Here is a 25,528-nt window from a genome sequence, read left to right as displayed (position 1 = left end):
GTTTTGAATACAAAATAACTCTATAGGTTTTCTCTAGAATCAGTTTTTGAAAATATATAAAAAAACATGATTTCAACAAAGAAATGTCGGCGTGGCTAGGAGACGAGATTTTTCAGCTACGTGGGTTCTGTTTCAGAATGTTCAAACATGTACAGTTTCTGTTCTGTGACTTCTTTAGTATTTTCAAGAAAGCACCTACCAACGAGTATGGCAAGTTTTTGGACAAACCTTTGCTACTTTACATAACGTACAGAGCAGGAGCTTGTTACCCTGACTGTGTACTGTGTGACAGACAAAAGCTGTTTTAGACATGCACTGCAACCATCATCTTTTCTAGACATTCCCCCGAGGATCTGTATGTGTAAACAGAAATGTTTGAAGCAGCTGAAGCGGACATTAAGTGGACTCCTTTTAAAGAGTCTGTGTTATGTCTGACTGAGCCATCATGTAAGCAGATAAAAGGAAACTAGGCAGAATGCCTAGGGTTAGTTATTTAATCGTTTCTATTGCATATCCCCTGCTGCTGTAGGGATGTTAATTCAAAAACGTCTTGGTCACATGAGAGGGTTCGGAGTAATGACCTAAATGGCTTGAGGACTAGCTTTGTAGCCTAACCCCTATTATGCACTACGAGTGGAGGATCAAACATTCTTCTAAATCAGGGGCCATAAAGTCACAGTTTATACAGAGGAGCCAATTATATGACCAACATCCATGCACAATTTCTAAGATGCACATTCAGGTCATTCATTGTTTACTGTTAGCTCTATAGTTTTTTTTTAGTTTTTTTTTAATGTTCGTTATTCAAGCAGATTGTGAAAGCTTGATAAATAAGAAGAATCTTTCATATGTATTATTATTATTCTATGGAAGTTAATATTTTATTTAAATATGATTTTAACTGGAGCCCCGGATCCAACACCCTCGATTAAGGATATGTTATCCACATCTGAATCGATTGTAATTCTATTTGGTGTTTCTTGTAGGCCTCCCACCTTAATAGAAGTACTGTAGTTGCCCTTTCATGTTTTCTTTCAAACAATGGTTTCATTTGTAAGTAAACCCTCACCCTCACAAATTCATTTACTTAGTTTGCCTCAATACAGCAGGTAAATTATATAAAACGCCTGAAGTCTCCATTACCAAAGCTTGTTGTCTGGTGTGAGTTTGTGTCCCTCTGCCGGACGGTTTAAATCAAACCACATGTCCTGAGAGGTTTTCCTGTTGTGTTAGCAGTGAACCTTGTTTCCTACATCTGGAGAAAACATGACGCGATTAGCATCTTCATGCTATAATTACTGTCTTCCCTCACAGTGAAGCGATCACAAGCTCCTCTGGAGAAAATGCCGCTACATCCACTGGATTCCTGGCTTCCTCCTCCCCCATCCACAACACAGGCATCAGGGCTGGCATGCAAATTAAATTACAGAAGATATAGAGCTCCATTGGGTGCTGAGGGTGCACTCCGTTCCTCTATATTCCAGTGTGTGAGAGTGTGTGGTGGCAGAGAGAATATTAGTCCTCAAGTAACTGCTAGAAATGCTTGAAATGCAGGCAATGCAACTACACAGCTTTAAAAAAAAAGAGGGGGGGGGGGGATACAAATTCTTTTGGGATTAATCCTTGGAATTGACACCCCCCCTGTTCCCACTGCTGAAAAGGACTTTCCACTTGCCAAGTGGCAGTGTGTATCAAGGCCTTCATTTCGGAATCGCAGCAAATGAGCTATGTGTCTCTGTTCTGTTGCCATGGGTAACACATCTTTTTCTTCTCATGTCTAATCTTGGCTTCTCTTTGAGATATCTTCCATTTGGCCTGCCTGCCACTGCAGCATTGGCACTGTTTCACGGCCTTGTCAGCTATTAGGCTGGTCGGTGGCTAGGAAATCATACTACCTGCTTTTTCATGTATGAATGGGTTATTATATGAAATATGTTGAAGTGTGCAGCCTAATCTCTGTCTAAGACTGCTCTGGTTTGTTAAACCTGCGTTCCTCAAGATCGTCTTGTGAAAACATTATTTTCCGCTGATGCACAGTGAATAACATGGAGACACAAAGCAGCTTGCAGACATGAACTGAACTCCACAGTCCCTCCGTAGTTCTCTGGAGGAGGTGCATGTGTCCCAGTGAGATGCTCCACAGTTTCTACAGACTTTATCTGCCTGGCCTCCTAGTATGAAGTCTGTAGAAATCCAGGAGAAGTGGATGGGAGAACACAGAGGGGGATCCCCGCAGCGAGTGGGGTTTGGTGACGCTTCCAACACAGGATACATGCAATTATACAAAAACAACGAAAAGAAAACAAATGTCTCCCGGTGAAAAACACTGAGAAACATGTAGAAGACCCTGATCAAGATAAGAGTGTGTAGTCAACATAATCCTGTGATCTCCGCAGCAGAGTTAATACGTCACTTCCTGGCTCTGCCTGCTGCACCTGGCTGCTCAAACCTCTCGCCAAAATGCAGAGGATTTGTTGCTGTTGTAAACGCGTCTGAGCAGAGAACCTCCTGCTGCGTTGTGCATGTGTGAAAGGCAGATTCTGGGTTAACTCTATAGTAAATTCTCAAGATTTAACCGACAGGTCAAGTTTGAAAACCGCTTAAGTCAGTTGGTCGTGTGCGCAGTAATTTGACTCTCAGGGAGAGAACTTCTTTGATGGTTTTGATAGATGAAATATGGGTTATGGGATGATTGTAATGAAACAAGAAATCCAGAAGAAGACTACTTTCATTATTTAACCATTAGGTTGCAATGTTTTAGTATGGCAAAGACTGGAAGGATAAAATTCCCATTTGTTGTAATAACAACAATATTTCCTTTAATTAACATAACAGTGGAGCTGAGGCCAACGTTAAAGCAATACAGTTTAAACGAGATTTGCAACATCTCATTGACTTTAGCAAACTAGACCAAGATGCTCATCATCACTGCTCTTGAAATAAAATTTTACTCAGCATTGGACCAGCAAAAATATATATGAGGAGTTTGACTAAAAAAATGGTTATATATCTATACATAATAATTACTCTTTGTTTGTGTATCTTTAAGTGGAGCTCCACCAGGATATTACCCCAGTCTGTTAATGGACTACAGAAAATATTTTACGTGTTATTACTCCTGCATACACTTTTAATCCATTACAATACACTGATAATTTACAATTACCTATTGTTTGATTCCACAAAACCCTTTTGGAGTCTCAGGGGTAAACAGTGTTGCAGCCAAATCCAATACAACTGTAGTAACTGGTGACCTTTTCTTCAGACATAAATAAAACTACAGAAAAAAACATAAAATGCCTCAAAACCCGCTCGTTTGGTTTCCTCCAAGTGTCTGCAAGCCCCGACATTCAAATTCGACTCAAACAGCTTCTTTTGAGCCTAAAAGCCCTCTGATATCCTCCTCGGAGGTTGGTTCACATTTTCACAGACACACCGGAAAGACACACACTCTCGTACCAGGGGCAAGTGCAGGGTGCGCGTTCGAATCGCCACGTTGGCTAGCATCATTCGAACTATCCCTTTAAAATCATCTGAGACACACATGGTGTATATTATCAGTCAGATGAATATATATCTGTATAAGTCATAATCCATTAACTGCATTAGTTGATTGAAAACCTGGCAGAAGCAGTGGTGGTGCTTTAACGGCCGTCGTCTCTTGTGTCCACAGGTGAATACACCGTGATGACAGCTCATTTCCATCTGAAGAGGAAGATTGGCTACTTTGTCATCCAGACTTACCTCCCATGTATCATGACCGTCATTCTCTCCCAAGTGTCTTTCTGGTTGAATAGAGAATCAGTACCAGCCAGGACTGTGTTTGGTAAGTATCAATGACCGTATTCTTCTTTTCTTTTCCTTTATTTATTCATTTTTGGGCAATGAACCTGTATCTTATTGAAAGACCCTGATTCCCAATGGCACTGATGTAATTTAAGCCCAGTGTGTTATGAATGTGTGATCTCAACATGCACGATTGCACATGGAATTCATCCCAGCCTTTGTCAGCGGGGGGGTATGGCAAATGGTTGGAATTTGATGACAAACAGTAGGCAGGAAAAAAGAGGATAAAGAATAAGAAGAGACATTTCAGGTGTTTTTTCCAACCATTTGGACAAGCTGCTGTTGGACTTGTTTGTGAGCCCAGTGGAACTCATAACAATGACTTCAGAGTGGTTGGCTCAAAGGCACAAATATAAAAAAAATTAGGCAAACAAACCCAAAAGTTAATGATGGGAATGTTTTTTTTTTTTTAAGGGGACAGGGGTTAGGGTTAATGACATGAAAGGTTAAGATCAGCATCAGAATAAAACTCAATGTAATGCTTCATCAATGAAAAGAATGAGGGGGGAGAAGACACAATAAAGTCCCTTTTCCACTGGTCCCTCTAACACTCCAATGGATGCTATCAACACCAATGGATGCTATCAGTATTAACTGCCTGGTCACATGACATCTACAGCAGACACAGGTTTTTATCGGCTCCGGCTCTGATCGGCAGTGAAGGAAATATGACTAGGGGTTGGGGGAATGTAAAATGTTGTTGTTCGTGAACAACACATCACTATCAAATGTACCAAATAGTTAGAGTATCACTGAAGGCCAGGGAGGGCTATAACCTTCCATTGTCAGGACAGAGGGACATTAAAGAGGTAAATTAGTAGAGCCAATTCTTTGAGAGGAAAAGAGTGGAAACCAGTTAGGTGAAAGGGATTCAGTGCATTGACATAATTTCATTTGATTTTATTGTAAATATTTCATGTAGTGCTCAAATGAAATGCTGTTTTCATGTTGTATTTCCAGGTGTAACTACTGTCCTCACAATGACAACACTGAGCATAAGTGCGAGGAACTCACTCCCCAAGGTCGCTTACGCCACCGCCATGGACTGGTTCATTGCCGTGTGCTACGCCTTTGTCTTCTCCGCTTTGATTGAGTTCGCCACAGTCAATTACTTCACAAAGCGCGGCTGGGCCTGGGATGGAAAGAGTGTTGTGACTGACAAGGTAATGAGGAGAAAAACATGTCTTTCTGACAGCCTCCATTTTCAAAGAGAATTCATTAGTATCATACTGAAGAAGGCACCACCACCACCACAACCACACACAGAAGTGTTCAGCTCCAATCTGTCCGACACTGCTTAGTCTACAACATAAGAACATGGGTTAATGTGTGACGTGTGATCTCAATACAGTAGACTGCAAGCATGAAAGAACAAGACCGGTAATTAGTGCTCGAGCGTTTCGGAGCAACATTGTTTCAGACCTTAAAGTGCCATCAATGAACTCTGCTCATTTTACTGTGATGTGCCCAACGGCAAAGCACTTACAGCCCAAACTGCTGCAGGGGAGTGACCCCAAGTGTATATGACGGTGATAATGCAGTTGGCAGACAGAACATTTAATAGACAGGAAATACATAGTTTCAAAATAAGGACAATAATCATTCTGAACAAATTGGTCTGGTTTGCAAGGGCCTATCAGATGTCAGATGGGGCCAGTGCCCCCCTAGCCCTGCACCCTTGCATTCGCTCCAGGACGGCGCTGTTGAAACATTTTCACTGAGTAGGCGAGCACAGTCATTAAAATGTTTAGTACCCGGAAAAGAAATCACCACAAAAACAACAATTGACAGAGCTCCACCAAAACATGGTATTTTCAGCAAGTAGATTTTAAGCTCAGAGGTTGTTCATGTTTCCTGTGGTGAAGAGCAGGCAGGAAGCAAAAGGGGAGGAGAATCTCTCCTGAAATAAGGACTGAATGACAGGCTTACACCCACAGTGAACATCCATTGAGTCAGACAGCAGAGTTATTAAGGTAGTATTATATTCATCGGGGGAAAGTACCATAAATCAGAGGAATTGGCCATAATTTTACATAAATTTCATTTTGATTAAATTCACTCATGACCTTTCATTTTTAAAAGACGAAAACAGGTTTAGATGTTAGGAGAGAAATAGAGACCTTGTTTAAAAGATCTTCAGGTGTTATGATGTGTGACAAGTTATTCCATGAACTAGATTGACTTAAGTTTGCATTATATAATGACACTAATATAGGCTCATACAGAAGAGGATCATGAATGTCAATGTGGATAATGTTCATGCACAGTTGTTGCCTGGTTTAAGACCTGGTTATATAACTGGAAAAAAAACATTGGAAAAAAACAGATCAGCTCTGGTCAATAACTCAATTCATGAAATAGATGCACTGACGTAATTTTTCATCCCTTCATTCATGAGGATGGTAGGTCAGCGGACAGAGTTATGTCACAGAGTGTTCTGCAGCTTTCTGAAGAGAACGATTAAAATGTTGCAATGACCAATCAATCAAGCATCACCGTACATTTATCCTGAACACACTAGTAGCATGTATTCTTCAAAAGTTACTACATCCTATTTGACCCATTGCATTTCCACCTCCTGATTACTGTGGGTGTATGAGTATCGCTACATTATGCTGTAAGCTTATGATATCCTTGAAAATTCAATAAGAAAGTTACAGAGCGTACTTAACATGTTCAACTTTGCTGTCCTTCATTCAGACCCTGCATAATGTGCCTCATCCATTACCAGGACCTGCCCATTGCCATAGCACCTTGTCATTTTCATGTATTCTGAAATCATAGCTAGCTCCTGGCAAGTGAGTTGGATTTCTGAAGTTCACCTAATCCTTGTCCTGTTTCAACAGAAAAAGGAGCGAGCGTCTGTCCTCAAGAAGAATAACGCCTACGCTGTAGCGGTGGCCAATTACGCACCTAACATTACCAAGGACTCAGGCACACTTCCAACCATCGCCAAAGGTGGAGCTATGGATCTCAACAAGGCCAGAGCAGACGGCAAAATGCCAGAAGCCAAGAAGTCGTTCAACAGCGTCAGCAAAATTGACAGGATGTCAAGGGTTTTGTTTCCGGTTCTCTTTGGCAGCTTCAATATCGTCTACTGGGCCACCTACTTAAGCAGAGAACCTGTTATTAAAGACATGGTCCCCTCCACTTAAAGACCAACTTCTGAGAGGTTCTGTTTCTGGGGATTAAGAGACGAACCAAATACCTCCAGAAACTGTGTACACATACCTTTGCAGAGTGAAGTCCTGGATTACAGTGTGATCCTCTATCTCCGCCTGTTTTCTACACCGTCTGCCGCAACTTTTGAGAAGCCTGGCTTTTGTAAATGTGTATGTAAATTTATATTTATGGTTTCATGGTGACATATCGTGTGATTACTTTGGTTAGAGTGCATATTTCCTTGAAAGTATGTTTCCAGTTACAGTATGTGGCCACTGTACATACAGATAAAAAAAGAGTAGTTGCATAAACACTAACACATACATTTTATTTAAGATTACTTCTACATGTGTTGGGTTTTTCTGGTAATGGCCACTCTCTTGATATTACAGTATATCTTTTTTCTTTTGAGTGAAAGGACTGCTCATATCATGTTTCTTTCTGTCCGTGCCATCTAAGAATGGCTTTTTTCTGTCCAAGCCGATGCAAAAACACACTTATATTATTGTTACGATGTAAAAGTTGTTTTATTATGACTACAGGTATGGGACTGGAATCACACACTGACCTCCAGAATTATTGAAACACACAGCCAAAAGAAAAAATGGCTGTAAAAAAAAGAAAAGAGTAGTGTGCTTGTGATACAGTGTAGTGCTGCCAGCATCACAACAGTGGTATTGTTTGGGATCATAGGAGAATAAGTAGCTGAAATATCATGTTGAGAAGAGCAGACAGCAGAAGGTTCTAAAAGGTTGTTTGTTGGCGTGTTCAAAGCTAAACTAAAACCAGGTTCAAGATAAATTATAAATTATTTATGTATTTACACTTTGTTTGTGACATATGGAAAGAAACATGTTTACACATGTGTATTTTTAAGTATTGTTAGAAAAACACATCCAATACCTAATATTGAGGGTGCACAGTCGGTAGGGGTTCTACAGTCAGATTGTTTTTCCACAGGAATATAATTGATTAACTTAAATTTATAATTGAACACTAAAAATTTAATATAATTATAAATATTTTAATTAAATTTACAATGGTAGTCAAGGAATTGTATATGTAACGTGTCAGAACTCAAACAGTAAATACAAATTCTAAAATTTAAAAAAAACTCGAATTCCACGTTTGAAAATGCATTTCAAATTTTTCGACCACTAAGGTACAACATTTAGGAAGTGATATCTTAAATTTTCTGCTGACAAAATGACTATTCATGCATCTTATAGACACATGATAACATTATTATTCCATTGAGGTTTTATTTTGCCAGATCATGCAAGTTCAGCAGCCAGTCATCTTTTAGCTCGGTTTTGGTCTCCATCTACTACCGACAATGATATCTGGCACTTTATCTTGACTTTCATTACCTTTGAGGCTAACGTTTTGTGTCTGCCACTTGTTTGCTAGTTTTAATGTGAATTAAATGAAAACAGCTTGAATCTAAATTGATGACAGTGGTGGAGTTTTGGGATTAGCTTTTGTAAATTGGTCATTATTGGTTTCCCCTCTCACCCGAACAAGTTTATCAATTGGCTTTGAAATTGATCAATATGAACAGAAGAGGTGCTGTTTTACATGGCAATAAAAAGAAGACTATACTACTTCACAAGCATACTAACAAATATTACTAAAAAACATTATTTATTCTTATGTATATATTTGTATTTACCTGTACATCCTTATTTTACCTATTTAATTTTGCAAAGTTCAAGTCCAAATAATTTTATATGAGGTTTATATGTACACAGTCAGTATTTTACAAGCATCGTGTGAAAACTCATTTCAAATGTGTAAATCACAGATTTTTATTGGCTTTCCCACAGTGGGAATAACTCTGGAGTACAGTGTGGATTTGATGGTGTTAAGTCGAGCGGTGTGACACGTCTGCCCTTACATGTTTATGCTCATCTTCCCTCTCCAGTGTTTATTTCTAGCACATTTCACCATCCCACCACATATTTTTGAAATAGTTGCAGATTTGAAAAGCATAGGATTGTAAACATAAACCTGCTTTGAGCCCCGTGTCAACTTCCGTGAATCACGTTTAGAAATACTCATATTACTCTGCTAATACTTTGAGGGAAATACTTTGAGGAAGTGGCCTAAGTGAAAGGAAGCAGGCAATTTTCATCGTGAAATGATCATAGATCACAGATTAATTGCTGCTTACACTAAACTGGACTAACTCAAAAGCCATAAACATTCCTCATCAGCAACAAAATAACAGGGACACTCAATGATTGTACTTTTTTGAGCCTGAGACACAAAAAATCATCAAAGCTCTTGGTTGAGGTTAGGGACTGGTTGTTTTGGTTGTGTTTGAATATCCATCTAATAATGTTAGATCAAGTAAATCAGTTATTGTTTTGTAGAAGATAGAGTTGCTCTTTCATAATCTCTGCCATGTTCACTGTATGTTGATGAGACAAATCGTATTCTGCCCCATATCAGTAGCCATATACAGGATGTTTTTACATAAAGTGATATGATTTTTGCTTCACATCAATATCTCTGCTCAGTTTAGCTTAATTTGATATTTGAGTCAAACTTTGCATGAAGATGAAATCCCAGAGTTTTATTTATTTTTTGTCAACTATGTTGTCGGATAGAATTATTTTTAGCTCAGTTTTTATTCCAACATCCTGATAGAATATGAAACATTCCAGATTAAATGATTGTTCACGAGGTGGATGCTTGATTCAGTGCACAGTTTCTAATAAAACACATATCATTTCAATTCTTTATATCTAGCCGGTGTCAGTGTCTGTGGGTGTATATCACCAAAAAAAGATATGGTTTTGTTAAAGATTTTAAAGAATTGTGACCAGGATATGAACTAAGTGGGATAATTTACAGCTAATATATGAATGAACTCTTCTGGAGAACAGGGAATCGCTGGCATTTCTGTGTAGTTTTTTGTTGCTTATCAGTATGCTAATATTAGAGTACTAGTTATAGCTACAATCCTGTAATATCGGTCAAGTTGGTCAGGCTCTATTTTACAGTAATCACAGGTTAAGAAAAGAGCCAGGGAAGCCATGCAAATACAATTGTATTTCACTCTAAAGAGTTGGAAAATGATTTAGACCTAACATTTTCAGTTTTTTACACTCTGTGATAGATGAGGAGATAAACATGTTGAATTGTATAAATAGTGTTGTTGTATTTTTCACACGTTAGTTACACTAATGGTCGTTACTGCCTCTGACAAGGAGGTAGGTCATTGTTCCGGATTTCCCAGGGAACAATTCAACATGGATCTTGGTGAAAGAAATCCTTCATATTTACCGAACCAACTCACTTAGAGTGTGTACAAGCTGGTGCAGCTTGATCGAGTTTAAGGCGTCTGAAGGGCCTCGGTGAAGGTCTCCAATCTACTACTGGTCTTTCTATTTGCACTGGCTATATTGCTTCGCCAACTGCTCTGTCTGCAGGACCTGCATGTTTCTAGATACCCTCACAATTTACAGCCCAGTCAGACCATGAGCCCATGAGTGAGGCAGCCCTTCCTCAGCAGGAGAGGAGGCTGTCAGCCGATGCTCTAATGCTGCCAGAGACTATCATTACAAGTGTGTTGGCAAGACCCACAAAACGCCCTGTGGCCCTGAGCTGTAATGTAAAGCTCGCTGAAGTTTTCATTTGCAGCCTGATCTTTCACTTGAGCTCTGCACGGACCACAGTGTGAGGTCGGATTCTCTCTGAGCGCAGACCGTGTCATTACATCCTCAGCCCACAGCCGACCCCGCTCGCTGTAAGGTTGCATGAACTCTTAATGGTCGTAGCAGGAAAAGCACAATTGTCTTTGATAACATTAACCATGGCTGCATTACTGTGATCCAGCTGAGGCCTCGTCCACTGGGGTTTTTCCTGCTGTCAAGTAAAAATGTCAAAGATTAAATGAGAGAGAAAAACCAGGGAAGAGGAAGACTGTCCTCCCCAGAAAGGAATAACGTGCATTTCACCATTCAGCGTGATGTGTCCAGTGGTGTTGTCATGGTGCGATAAAGACAACACTGGGAGGAGGTGGAATTCTTGTGCCTAAACCCAAACAGACATTTACCACAGTGACAAACATTTTTCTTCTTTATTCATTATTATTCATTCTTTATTCATTGTAGATCTCCCCTGTAGGGGTGCTAATTCATTAACTATTCACATGAGTCATATCAGAGGGTAGTAGCAGTGTGAACAAACGACCTATGTGGATATTTAGGTTAGAGGACTTGTTCGGAAAGGTGGAGTTGTAGCTGCCATCTTTAATTTATCAGCTTGATCCTGGGAAATGTGGTAAAGACCTGTGTAGGAGAAGAGGGGAGTCACTGAGAAACTGGAAACGTCTCTGAATCAGCTTGGCGGCGTGTTGTCAAATGATCATCGAAGGCTTTTAAAACACTGAGTTATATCAGCTGTGAGAAAAACAGATGCTGCGCTCCTTGAACCAAAAGCATGAATCTGTAAACAAGAAAAGATTGAAAGAAAATAAGAAGACATGACAGGCACGGCCCTGGTCTAATGGAGGCTTGTTGTCCCTGGTTACACAAGGAGGAGAAGCAGGAATCTATTCTTGTGCAAGAGGCAGCTTCATTGTCATAGCAACTGAAATCCATTTTTATCCTCCGGCTGAGAGATGGAGTAGGCGGGACTTCCGGCTTGTCAAAGAAGAATGACAAGATAGCCATCCCCTATCGACGCTTTTAAACGATAATGTCTGTATTGTAATTACTGTGTAATTTAGACCATTATAGTGCGACCACGGGCTGTGAACTGAATAAACATCCTAACAGGAGAGATTGCCTGTTGCCCTGTCTAGTTGTTTTGACCCTATTAACAGCCGCCATTTTCACAGGAAACAGTAGGTAAACACGGATGGTACAATCACATTGATTAATTAATGCCCGGTACAGAAATAGAGCAGAGCCTTCATTAGCGCTGTCTGTACAAACCTGTGTTTACCTGTCACGGCTGTGAAAAGGGTCTGTTGTCATTTCAAAAGTTACAGGAGAGAAAGAAAAGACGGCAGCGTCTTTCACAGCTCATTAGCATCACAACACGGTCCAGGTACATTAGAAATAAACAGTGTTACATTTAGATAGATACGCTTGGTAAACTGGGCTCGCCGTTACAAATGATAAATTAACGGGATTTTTTTAACAGCGTTCCCTCTTGACTCTTTCCATCATCTTTGGTCTGGGCGAAAGAAAACAACATTTCCCACAAGTCTTTGCCGGTGCGTCATCCAAAATGTCAGCTCCCTGGCAGCTCATGCATCGGGGTTAATCCATGTAAAGAACCTTGTTTTCACTCTGTTTTCATCGTTCACCAATGGTCCTCTGCCATGACAGCAACAGGCTACACACACCGTGTAGCACGGTTAGCTAACGCCAGCTAGCATTCGCGCATCCTGCTGTGAGTGTCCTGCTGACCGGAGACATGTTGCTGTCCGTGTTGTCTCCTGCGTGGAGGAGAGGTGCTCCTCACTTCAGACTGTACAGGAGGAAGCTGCCGGAGCCCAGTGTGAGCTACACAGTGTGGAGACACCTCTGGATGAAGACACGTCCCGTGTCCCTCAGCTGCTGCAGGAGGAGCAGCACACAGACACACAAGGTGACAACAGGCAGTCAGCTGTGTTGACATCACTGACAGACACCGTTGGGCGCGTGTGTTTTGTTTTTTTTCTTCACATACAGATAAAGGACAAAACAGTTGGTCATGTAGTCAACTACTACTATTGAATTACTCAGTTCTAGTTCATTACTTGTCCCATTCAGAGAGTTGCTTGTTAATTATAATTATTATTATTATTATTATTATACTTTAAGGTGGGTTCCTGTTACAGTTTAGCTGCTGTTGTTGACTTCTTTCCTTTGGCTCCTCAGGAGGACATTGACCTGTCCAAGTTCCCTGTGGACAGAATCAGGAACTTCTGCATCATTGCCCACATCGATCATGGAAAAAGCACCTTGGCTGACAGACTGCTCGAGATGACTGGTATGTCTGCTCACCACACAGACACAAGAACTTTCAACCTCATATTCAGAAAGCTTTTACTGCAGTTTCATTAATAAACAGTGGTATTTAAATGGAATAAATACCAATGGTGACATATAAGTAAAAATCAATCCAATCTTAAATGGCTCAGATTGTTCAAAGACAGTAATTGGAGATTACCTCTCATTTCTACTACAACCTCCCTTTGCTCTGCTTTACTTTATTTACATTCACTTTACTTTACTTTATTTCAGAGATGATGTTCAGATGTTGTGCTATCTTTTACTAAAGGTTTCAGGCTACAAGTGCTTGATTTGATAAAGAATATTCACTTTAAAATGTTTTTTCAAAGATTGACATTACATTTATCATTTAGGTTGTGGTCCATCTTCTTGTACTCCTAGTTACATCCATACTGAGGCTTACTTCTCTGCAGAAATCTCACGTGTTACATTTAAGATTAAGATTAAGATGCATTCATTTGTCCCAAACACATGCACAGACATGCAAAGGCACACTCATGCAGGTAGGGAAAGGTAATCTCTGCTTTTGACCCATCTGGTGCAGGACACACAGAGCAGTGACCATGTAAGGCGCTCGGGGAGCAGATGTTGGGGGAGTAAGGTGCCTTGCTCAGGGGCACTAGACAGGGTAGGGAGACTCTTGGATTTTTGGACAGATCAATCCAGGTTCGTCTTTTTGTTGTCTCTCCATGGAGTCGAACCAGAGACAAACCAGAGACCTTCTCTGCCCATAGTCCAAGTTTCTGCCACTAGACCACCGCCTCTCGATTTATATACATACCAAGATTATTCATGCAGACCATGCAGCTGCAGAGATATAATTTATATTCATTTTAGGCATGTGGGTGTTGACCAGGGTTCTGGGAAACGCATAGTAATTTGTAAGTGAAATGAAACTTTCCTCAGCCGCTCTGAAGATGATTATAACTGCACTGAGGTGTTACCAATGTCCCTGACAAACAGGAGCCATCGTGAAGACTGACAAGAACAAACAGGTGCTGGACAAGCTTCAGGTGGAGCGAGAGAGGGGGATCACAGTGAAGGCCCAGACGGCCTCATTGATTTACAGCCACCAGGGGCAGCAGTACCTCCTGAACCTCATCGACACACCGGTAGGTCCTCAGCTGGGTGGGATGTTGGTGAAGAGAGGGTGGTGTCATGGCAGTGGGCTAGGTAGATTTATTGACTTAACAAAAGAAACTAAATGTGGGCCTCACGGTGGTGCAGTGGTTACCACTGTAGCATCACTGCATGATGGTTCTTGATTTTGAATCCTAGTTTCGACCGGGGTCTTTTTGTGGAGTTTGCGTGTTCTCTTCGTGTCTGTGTGGGGTTCTCTGGGTTCCTCACATAGACCAAAGACTTGCAGACTAGGGTGAGGTTAATTAAAGACTTGAATATGGGGCTGAATGGTTGTTTGTCTCTGTACAACCTGGACCTGCACAACCTGTTCTGGGTGTGCTCCACTTTTTGGACGGTGACAGCTGGAATTGGCTCTCAGTGACCATTACAGGATAAGGGATATACATAATGGATGGATGAGAGCCAATATGTACCTCTGTTCCATGAATCAGATAAAAAAAATATGAATTAAGACTTAGACTAGCAGATTATGCAGAAGAATAGGATTTATTTGATATAGTTATAATATTATTATAATTAGTGCGCCATGCATTAGTGCGCCATGCATGATTTCAGCTCCTGTCCATTATTTTCATCTATCTTAACTGTCCGCTGCAAAGAAAACAGATTCCAGTCCAAAAATTGGTGTATATTTATTTCACACCATTCTTCCGTCAGATGGATTTGTTTACATGTTGCTAACCTATATCTCTCTTGTTGACCCTTTGTTTACTCTCTCTCCAGGGTCATGTCGACTTCAATTATGAAGTCGCTCGATCGATATCCGCGTGTCAAGGTGTTCTGTTAATTGTCGATGCCAATCAGGTACAGAGCCGGATGTTTTGAATTCATTATTGTGGTTGTACTCACTGTATGTGCTACAGTCGTTAAAGTTGTATTGTCATGTGAAGGGGATTCAAGCACAGACGATGGCCAACTTCTACCTCGCATTCGAAGCTCAGCTGACAATCATCCCCGTCATCAACAAGGTACCTTCTGTCCGAGCAGTGTTTGGTTTACTCACATGTTACTTTGCCACTTGACTTTCTGTGTGTTGGATAATTCTGCTCCTCACATTTTCTGTCTCAGATTGATTTGAAAAACGCGGATCCAGAGAGAGTGGAGGCACAGATTGAAAGGGTCTTTGATATCCCACGTGAGGAGTGCATTCGGGTGAGATGGACCATGAAAAAAATTCAATTTTTGTGTTCCACAGAAGCTTTTTTGAGAAATGTTTCTTAATTTATGATGTCTTCTTTTATTCAGATCTCCGCTAAACTCGGAACAAATGTTGAAATGGTTCTACAAGCGGTTGTGGACAGGATTCCACAGTAAGGAGACTCGGCTGCTATGACTTCTCACATGAAAACACGATTGACGTAAAGACAAATAAATCTGAAGCTGTTTTGTTCTTTCAATGTTTGTCCTCAGGCCCGTGGCAAGCATTGACAGCCCATTCAAAGCTTTAGTGTTTGACTCCAATTTCGACCACTACAGAGGTGTGGTGGCCAACATCGCTGTGTTTGGCGGAAAAGTCAGAAAGGGCGACAAGATCGTGTCGACTTATCTTGGCAAAACCTACGAGGTCAACGAGCTGGGGCTCCTCCGACCAGATGAGCACACAACACAGAAACTGTATGTGGCCTCTGTTTTCATCACTTGTCTTATCCAAAGGAGCTGACGTTGGAATAACGCTGATAGTTGAGATATAGTCGATTAATGAATTAGTTGATCAACAATAAATAACCAGTCATTTTATTTGAAACAAATATGTCAAACATATACTGGTTCCAGAGTTGTAAGTACTATATGATTTGTCTAAATTGTATCTATTGCAATACATATACAAAATATAATTTTCAATATAATACAACAGCTTTAAATCAGATTCTGCCATTGTGAATGCAGCCATAATGAGCAAGTCCACTAATCGTGGACGCTCTGATTCACATTTTAGATAAAAACTGGAGACCTGTGGAAATTTGTGTCAACTGTCTCCTGAGATGCTTGCTAACATTGTTTTGTTGTTGTTGTTGTTGTTGTTGATGTGTAGATTTGCAGGTCAAGTGGGCTACATAATAGCAGGGATGAAGGACGTGAAGGAGGCTCAGATTGGAGACACACTCTACCTTCAGGATCAGCCTGTCGAGGCTCTCCCAGGTTTTAAACCTGCTAAAGCTATGGTGTTTGCTGGTAAGAACTGCAGCTGCTTCCTGCTTCTCTCTCTGGAAAATTATAATTTTTTTATAAAAACCATGTTTAAAAAACTAACAGCGTCAAGAACATCGTAAGTATTAAAACACGAGCCTTGAATATTCTAGTGTCAGTAGACGTGAAGTCAAACACAAACTCCCTTCAGTGCTTGTTGTTTCTCACCAGCGAGTAAAGTGCAGCCAGTGATCTCCAAAAGAAAAGAGTCTTTTATGCTGATGTGCACTTTTCTCTGTCCCCCAGGCATGTATCCGATGGACCAGTCAGAATATCCAGGCCTCCGCAGCGCCATTGAGAGACTGACCCTGAATGACTCAAGTGTCACAGTGCAGAGAGACAGCAGTCTGGCCCTGGGAGCAGGCTGGAGGTGTGGATGTTATGAAGGAATACAAAAAAAAAAGGCCTTTTTTGAGGAGTGAGGATTCTGCTGCATATACTGTACCAGCAGAAGACAACACAGACATGGATTTTAAAGCATTTGAGCAGTGCAACCACAAAGACCCTCTCCCGAAGTCATTATGTTTGCTTTTTTTTTTTTTTTATAATTGCCCCTTGCAGAAAAGTTCTGCCCATTTTGTGTAAAAAGTACAACATTTAGGGGAACTCTCCAGACAAATCTTAGTCAACATACGACATAGTCTATTAGAAAAATTATCTTGGATTCATCCCAAAGAGGCTCTTTGCAATTAAAGAGAAATATCAATTATAAAACTTAAGTGATCCCCCCCCCCCCCCCCTCTCTCCCTGCAGACTTGGCTTCCTGGGTCTTCTTCATATGGAGGTGTTCAATCAGAGGCTGGAGCAGGAATACAATGCGTCTGTTATAGTCACGGCGCCCACTGTTCCCTACAAGGCCATCCTCTCCTCAGCCAAACTCATTAAGGTAAGAGCCATTTGCTGCTCCTATATATTTTCTGCTCTTTACGGGGTCTTGCTCCCAGTGTAATTTAGAAACCGGTGATATATGGAGGCTTCCTGGAATGTCTGGCATTCCTGTGTTATATCACATGGGAGATGTTTGATGGGAAGAAGACTGTTTTAGATTGACATTTTTGATGATTAATTTATGAAGTTTTGACACAAATGTACTCAATGTATTGCAAACTGTAAGGAATATAACTCAATCTATATTTTTTACTCTGGAATACTTTCCGAGACAAATTAAATAATAAACAGTTACATTTACTTTATAGTAAATTTAATTTAAAGCAAGTAAATATTTTTAAATAAATGAATCAACTAAACAAATGCAGCAGGGGGTAACATAAAATTAAAGAGACATGACATAACCTGTGGTAGCCTTCAGTTGTCATAAAAACTCAAAAGATGTTTAGTTTGTCCAGTTTGGGCTACTGTAAAGTACAAGGCTTCCACCGTAAAGAGGACCCGCTCCGGATGTTAATATAGAGAATTTAAATATAAAGGGCTCATTCTAGGATGAAGAAAACAATAATAAGGCGATTTAAATTATCACACACTAGTGAAAACATCACTAGAATTATTTTACCAATAGATCCTGCCAATAGATCCCTTTCACCTAAATCTTACACACTGTACATTAAAGTTGTGTCACTTCTTCTTACAGGAACATGGCAGTGAGGAAATAACCGTGGTGAACCCCGCTCATTTCCCAGACAGATCGGTGGTGTCGGAGTATTTGGAGCCCATGGTGACCGGGACCATTCTCGCTCCAGACACGTACACTGGCAAGATCATGTCCCTCTGCTTGGTAAGGGGAGAAGGGAAAATGCTAATTAAACTAATAAGTCTGAAGTATTTAACTCGAATTGGATCTTTCTGCACCATATGGGGTTTAGTTTTCATTTGTTCATGATGACATGTATAAAGTCATATTTAAAATATAGTTTTTTTTTTCCCCCAAGACAGAGTGGGTTACTGCCTCTAAACACTCACAGACAAGTTGGCCTGATTCTCAAGCGTGCTGTGCAGTAAATGGACTGTGACAGGAGATATCAGTGCATTCATGGTTTTTACACTTTCCAAATTGGTCTGGAGGGGAAAAGAAAAATAACGACTGGACTTAGAAACAGAGAAGCCATTAAAAACGTGCTTTTGACAAAAGTGTGCCTTCATTTTATTTGACTGATGCCACTTGTTCAGGTCTTTCCCCCTAACATTAGTGTTTACAAGCAGCCTCCTAACTGTTTAATCGAGTTTTATACGATAGTTGAGACTGTAAATATACAGAATCTAAGACTAGTGAAAGCAATAGCTACCTTGTATTTTCTGTGTCGTTAAAGAACCGCAGAGCTATCCAGAAGAACATGATCTACATAGACGACCAGCGCGTCATGATGAAGTATCTCTTCCCCTTAAATGAAATTGTCGTGGATTTCTATGATCAGCTCAAATCGATGTCATCTGGATATGCAAGGTAAAACTCCACAAACACTATGTGAATGCCTACTGTCATCAACAGTCACATTTAGTATGGATTGTCAGGGTTGTTTTTGCATAAACAAAAGTAGAACTTGTACTAGTACTTACATAAACATTACTTTATTAAGTATATAAGTTATGTATTATGAGTTTTTTTGGGGGTAAGAATTGGCAGAATCCCAATTATAAGTCATAAGGGCAAACATAGCATAGATTTTTAACTTATACTCAGTTTGTTTAGCTGGATAAATGTGAATATTAGGAAATACTTTTCATATAAAAAAAAGACAAAGCCAAGTACTCTCCTCCTCTTATCCCATAGTTTTCCATCTCTTGTGTGTGGGCTTCGTATTTAGATCACGCTCTTCGATTTCCGTGAAAATGTTCTATGCATTCAGCTGACCATGAATTTGATTTTATCTTCCACACTGTAGCTTTGATTACGAAAGCGCAGGCTACCAGACTGCTGATCTGATAAGGTTGGACATTCTGCTGAATGGCCGTCCGGTCGAAGAACTCACCACGATTGTGAACAGGTCAGTTAAAACATTAGCTAAATTCAGATGCTGTTATGAAAATAATCCCTTTTTTAAACTGATGCTGCTTGAAAGCATCCTGTTACAGTCCCAGCCACAGCTTCATTATCACCACTGCTGTCAAAAGAAAGAAAGTGTGAATTTTTACGAGTTTACATAATTACAAGGTTATATGGTCCTGTATTAGCAGAGTAATTGTTCTGAGCCAATGGAGCATGAAATGTATTCAACACCCTGGACTTACATTAAAATGCTGCGTCTTGTTGGCCTGCTGCAACATTCTCTGATACAGTGACTTTACTCTCCAGACAAGGACTTCAGTCCATTTTTGACACGGACTAAACTTCACTGGCAAAAGTGATGATGCACAGCAGATCTGTATTAATGTACTTACTACCAAAGCCAGCACAGTAGCCAGTGCAGACCTGGGTAATTGAGGGGCGCTACGCTTCACCAGAGATGGCTGCTCTCAGACCGTTTATACAGTTAACTATGGAGACCAGCCGAGCTTGGCTTCAGCCTCTCATTCCTTAAGGGGTGATGGACCAATCACAGAGCAGAATATCTTTTACAGGGGGCACGTTATGGAGTGACTGAAATGTATCGTACGTGACTGAACCGAAGTGAGGCAACGGATGTGCTGTCATGCACAAAGGCCAACTCCATCTGTTTGGTGAACTTGGAAGATTGATACTTCCGGGCTTTTTAAAACTTTTCCAGACTGATTGAGATGCTGGGATAAGCCCCTCCCTACTATTTCAACCCCATTTTAACTAGACTAAGCCATACAGAGGGTATAACACGTGTATATGTCATTATAAGCTACTATATTTTAATTTGCTGTGTGATTCCTGCACATTTTGAAGGCTTATTGGTGTGTTTTTCATTATAGAGATCGTGCCCAAAGTTCAGGGAAAGCCATGTGTGAGCGACTCAAAGACTCCATACCGAGACAGATGTTTGAGATAGCTATACAGGCAGCTATTGGAAGCAAGGTCATAGCAAGAGAGACGTAAGTACAACATCTGAAACGTCGCTCACTAGAGCCCATACCTCCGCCAAGGCCCAACAGTCCCCTTTAATTCTATCTACCTGCACCACTTTTCACCAACTCGGACTCAGATATCGGTCCCCTGATTGTGCCTGAATTGTTTAATCGAGGTCCATGGATAATTAATGAATATGCAAATGTGGAAACATGCTCTATCTTGCAAAGATAAAGAAAGTGAAATAAAAGATACTTGTTCCTCCCCCTAATCCGCACCAAAATGTAATTGGTTTCTACCTTGACCTATATCACATCCTTCCACCAAGTCTCATCCGAATCCATTCGGTTGTTTTTGTGTAATCCGACTTACAAACAGACACCGACTCCTTGGCGGAAGTAATGAGCTTTTTTAGATATGTATATGAAGCCCTTTGATTTCTCTTTTTATAGGAAATGTGTCAATTAAATTAACTTGCCCTAAATATGTGAAATGACAGTATTTGTTTCTTTTAGAATAAAGGCGTACAGGAAAAATGTGCTCGCCAAATGTGTAAGTAAAGTTTGTTCTTAATTCTAAACAGTTTTTTCAATCTACAGATAACTACAAACTCTGAATAATAATAATTTGTTTCCATCTCTCTAGTATGGAGGTGACATAACACGCAAGATGAAGCTGCTGAAGAGACAAGCAGAGGGCAAGAAGAAGATGAGGCGTATTGGAAATGTGGACGTTCCCAAAGAGGCCTTCATTAATGTTCTGAAGAGAAAAGACAAATAGAATGCGATACCATCCGAATATCGATATGTAATTATATTATTATATTGAACAAGTCTTTAAAAATTGGAGCTAGATTTTTATTTAATAAAATGGTCATGTGTGCGTAAAAGTAGTTGTGCTGTTTCCACTGTATACACCATCATTACATCTCTAGCTGCTATATAACAGATACATTATACAGGAAAGGGTTTCATATTGATTTAATTCAGTTTTTTAAAAGCTTCGAAACTCATTCCTTCATTTATCCTTAATAGTTGTTTTTTTTAGCATTTCTGTTCATGGTGGCAATTTATTTCAATCATCCACTGAAACAGCTGTTTTTTAACTCGGTGTTTAATGTTGAAGTCACTGTAAGATCTTTTCCAAAATAATAATTATTCTAATTTATGTTTAGAAAAGTATGAAGTCTAATTCTAATGACACAGTTGCACTTACACATTGTATAAATACATTGATTGGGCAGATCACAGGCATAAAAACAAGTCCCGAAGCAAATGGAACAACAAAGACAATATGCTGCACCAAGAGACAATTAAAATCATAAATCCACTCTCAAGGAGATTCAGTGGAGGGTGAGAGGTGTTCGTATTGTAAATATTTATACAACAGATCAGTGCTTTAGTGTTTAATAACCACCTACCCAAAGTATGAAGTAATGGGGAAGATGTCCAGTGTTGACTGGGAGCGGTCAAGGTAAGCAGAACCCCATAAAGAGAGGAGAACACTATGAAGTACAGTAGTTCAAGAGTCAGAGCCCAACTTATCAAGTAGTTTACTATACAATGCAGTACCTCCATGGCCAGACAAACCACTATTGTAAATGGGAAACTGAAGTAGTTGTTTAGTAGTAATTTTCAATAAGTCTTTACATTATTTTTTGACAGATTATTACTTATTTTGCCTGGGCATCAGTCTAGAAATCTAAAAGTCATTCAAACATTTATTTATGCTCAAAAAATTCGCCCTAATGATAATAATGTTGAATGAGCAAACATCATGAATGCATAGCCTCATATAAACCTTACAAAGCATTTTCACACAAAACAAGGACTTCTGATTTAATCCCCAACCATATGCATTGAAATCATTTTATCTCTTCAAGGCCAGTATGGACAGGATGAAGGATTACGGTAACCAATAACACTTTCAGCATATGTGAGGGCATGTGAATATTGTTTTAAGACAGATGTGAAAACTAGTGAGTCTATCCTTTAATCCCCACAAGCTCTTTAGCCGTTGCTGACATTGGAAAATACTAACGAGAAGATAGCATTTACTATCTGTTTGTGTATGAGCTGCATTTGTGATTTTACCAGTAGGTGGCAGCAGCAGCTCAAACATCCAACAGAGCTGAGAAGATGTCGAATCCTCCCTCAGCTAATTTCCAATCAGACCTCATCAGCCTCAGGCCTAAAACAATATTAGGATTAAATTTGACAAAACTCCAGATAGAAGCCTGCTAATGATGGAGTTGCACATTGGAAATATCTCATTGTCCCTGTGTGTTGCCTTTTGAACCTTGCAAATCAAAGCAATTCTATTTATTAAAATAAATATATAGATGGCATCAATGACATGAGAACAATAATGAAGTCATTGATACTATTATAGCATAACAAGTTAGCATGCCATTGCATACATGGGGTATATACAGCATGTGCAGTGTAAAAATCACCCATTTATTGTTTATCCACAACGGCAGTTTCATCCAAAGATATGAGAATCTATTTAAAGATACAGCCTGTTGGGTACAAATGATGATGGTGAACTACTGACAGACCAGCAGGTTGCAGGTGAGCAGAGGACATATGAGTGGGAGGCAAGACGTGTTCCAGACTGATGTCAACACAGAGGCTGTTAAACGGCTCTTACTATACTCTGATGAATCATTAGGGTGAGGCAGGACTTTGTTCAGATGTCTGATTCAGTTACACTGTTACATACTGTACTAATGGCTCATGTTCACAAGTGTGATCACACCCGCAGCAAATCTGAGCAGAATCTCTGTTTCTGGTCATCTGATCATGATTTTAAGAGAGAAATGTACTTGTGTTTCAGCTCTGCTTTGAAGTACACTAACTCTCTCTGTATGTTAATATAAAGGAAGGAATCAGTGGAGTATCCTGATATGTTTTGTGGTAAAGATGCATTCGACACATTATAATCATAATGTCCCCAGTCTGCTCCCCTCTGTGTCTACACTTCAAAATTGAGAAACTATTAATCGTCTGTTAGATTATAATCATAATATTTTTTATCCATTTGTAAAAGCTTCTTCTCTGTCAATGATACTCTATTTACATACAACTGGTGCTTATTGACCATATTAGTACTAAATGCAGGCTAGATAAGATAAGATAATCCTTTATTTATCCCCAAATATGGATATTACAACAGCCTGTGTGCAAAAGTACGATATAATAAAATAGAACTATATAAGAACACACAGCATTACAACAATATTATTTTTTTATTGTCCTGTCACTTATTAGATAATTAATATATCTAATTCATTTATATTTTTAAATGCTTAATTTCACAATGTTTTTTCTTTTTCTGCTCACATCACATCCACACTTCAAGTAGAGTTAAACATTGAGGGGGTTGGGTCGCGTTTTGGTATTGTTTGGTTCTTTGTTGTATCCGTAGTTCCGTCTTATCAATGCGGAAGCAGCTTTGAATGGTGACAGCGCTAACTGCCATCAGTGTTTTTATTTGTAATTACGGCTCTAAATATCGAGCACAAAGACGTAAGACTAAAAACCAGCACGTGTAGCTTAGTAACGTGCAGCTTGACGGAGCCTCCGTTTGAAATGTGAAGTCATGGCTTCCTATCCTTCCCTGTTTGTTGATGCACTGGTGCTAGCTCGCATGTGAAATCACTCTCACCAACTTACTCGTTTCATGAGAGACTACAGCAGTCAGCAAAATGAAAGTCCGCTCGTCTGTTTTCGCCTCGTTCATCTTAATATTCGAGGTGATCGGCATCGCTCTCTTCCTGCGGGGATTTTTCCCGGTGCCCGTCAAGTCGTCTCTGTCATCCAAGAACAAGCTGTCAGATCTGCCAGCGGAGCCGCTGTCCGGTGAGTGGGAGCTCGGTTTGTATACAGATAATGTCCACTGCTCAAAAACATGAAGGGAACACTTCCTCATCACAGTAGAACACCGAGTCAGTTCAACTTCAGGGATCAATCTATCCATTAAGGAAGACCCAGTGTTTGTGAATCACTTTCAGCTGCTTTGGTGTAAATGTGACAGCAGGTGCAATGGAGGCAAAAGCAAGACAAGCACCAAACAGGGAATGGTTTGACATGTGTTGGCCACAGACAGCTGCTCTCTCTCCTTATCCTTCCTGACTGACTCCTCTCTAGTCTCGTGTTCTGCTGGTCTCCTTGTCACTACTGGTAGCGTGAGGCGATACCCACTACTGACTCACATTATGGAGTTACCTTGATGAAATTCATGCAAGTTGGATCAGCCTCTCATTTCAATGTTTTACTTAGATTCTTTTGCATGACTTTAATCCAGGCCTCAATAGGTTGATAATTTTTGTTTCCATTGACTGTTGATTTTCCAACTTGAATAATGAGTGCATCAAGATCTGATGTGTGATTTAAGTGTTCCCTTTCCTTTTTTTGCGCAGTGTATTTATATGCAAGTATGATCCTGTATATCTGTTAAAACTCATAAGAGTTCCTTTTGAATTACAGGGAGCACTCCTAACTCCTCTCGCCTGCCACAGCCGCTGTTTAAGCGGGTGGTGATAATGCTGGTGGATGCCCTGCGGGAGGACTTTGTGTTCGGACCCAATGGTCGCAAGTACATGCCCTACACCCGACATGTGGTGGAGAGGAGCTCATCACACAGTTTTGTGGCCAAGGCAAAACCCCCCACAGTCACCATGCCCAGGATCAAGGTGAGACACTTTCTTTTAGGTGCATCATGAAGTGCAGGTTCAGAGTTCAAGTGATTCTCCAGATGGCACAATTACTAATTTTGTTTTGAATGGAGCAACCTTCACATACTTTTTCAGAGAACAGTTTGGATTGAACTGCTGACCTTGTGTTAAGTGGGCAATCCACTTGACCTCCTGAGCCAGGTGTTCTAAATGTTCCATTAAATGGCAGAGCCCCTAATGGAACTCAACACGTTTAGTGGTTATCTTTCCTTCTTTGAGACTGTCGAATTTATCACACATTTTTAAGTTTAACAGAGGGCAACTTTCCAGTGGCAGTACTTCTGCTATTGAGTGGCGAAGATTTGGCTTTCCAGGGCGAAAAATAAAATAGTTTCAAGTGCTCGCCCATACACAACCTGGCATTTTCAGCAATATCGGAGGCATTTCTGATGCTGATATCGCTATTGGAACATCTCTAATAACTTTACCATAGTGGGTCAGCCTAACAGATTTAGTGAACTATTTTCAATAATTAAATATTATACAGATACACATCTGTAACAGCCTTTAAAC

The 25,528-nt window shown here is 40.1% G+C and overlaps 3 protein-coding genes across 4 annotated transcripts in view; all 3 read left to right on the top strand.

The window, feature by feature from the left end:
* Window positions 1-9,748, top strand: part of LOC133959347 (gamma-aminobutyric acid receptor subunit alpha-2) — a 33,273-nt gene extending 23,525 nt beyond the window's left edge. Inside the window, exons 8-10 of the mRNA XM_062394488.1 lie at window positions 3,674-3,826; window positions 4,807-5,009; window positions 6,693-9,748. Coding sequence (XP_062250472.1) covers window positions 3,674-3,826; window positions 4,807-5,009; window positions 6,693-7,001 — 665 coding nt within the window. The 3' untranslated portion in view covers window positions 7,002-9,748. The remainder of the gene's footprint in view (window positions 1-3,673; window positions 3,827-4,806; window positions 5,010-6,692) is intronic.
* Window positions 9,749-12,234: 2,486 nt separating this feature from the next.
* Window positions 12,235-21,166, top strand: guf1 (GTP binding elongation factor GUF1). The gene is made up of 17 exons (XM_062394367.1): window positions 12,235-12,615; window positions 12,888-12,999; window positions 13,986-14,134; window positions 14,889-14,969; window positions 15,056-15,133; window positions 15,234-15,317; window positions 15,411-15,475; window positions 15,576-15,779; window positions 16,198-16,337; window positions 16,599-16,722; window positions 17,106-17,238; window positions 17,941-18,084; window positions 18,617-18,750; window positions 19,190-19,291; window positions 20,184-20,303; window positions 20,793-20,829; window positions 20,923-21,166. The coding sequence occupies exons 1-17, from the start codon at window positions 12,442-12,444 to the stop codon at window positions 21,055-21,057; spliced, it is 2,016 nt and encodes a 671-aa protein (XP_062250351.1). The 5' UTR covers window positions 12,235-12,441; the 3' UTR covers window positions 21,058-21,166.
* A 2,566-nt stretch (window positions 21,167-23,732) lies between these two features.
* pigg (phosphatidylinositol glycan anchor biosynthesis class G (EMM blood group)) overlaps window positions 23,733-25,528 on the top strand; it is a 65,316-nt gene continuing 63,520 nt past the window's right edge. For both annotated transcript variants that reach the window (XM_062393762.1, XM_062393761.1), the window contains exons 1-2: window positions 23,733-24,140; window positions 24,768-24,973. In XM_062393762.1, the coding sequence (XP_062249746.1) occupies window positions 23,987-24,140; window positions 24,768-24,973 (360 nt within the window). In that variant the 5' untranslated portion in view covers window positions 23,733-23,986. The remainder of the gene's footprint in view (window positions 24,141-24,767; window positions 24,974-25,528) is intronic.

This window comes from Platichthys flesus, chromosome 8, assembly GCF_949316205.1.
Source record: "Platichthys flesus chromosome 8, fPlaFle2.1, whole genome shotgun sequence".
Taxonomy (NCBI): Eukaryota; Metazoa; Chordata; class Actinopteri; order Pleuronectiformes; family Pleuronectidae; genus Platichthys; species Platichthys flesus.
The sequence above is the reverse complement of the archived record's forward strand: the minus strand, read 5'-3'. Positions and strand labels throughout refer to the sequence as shown.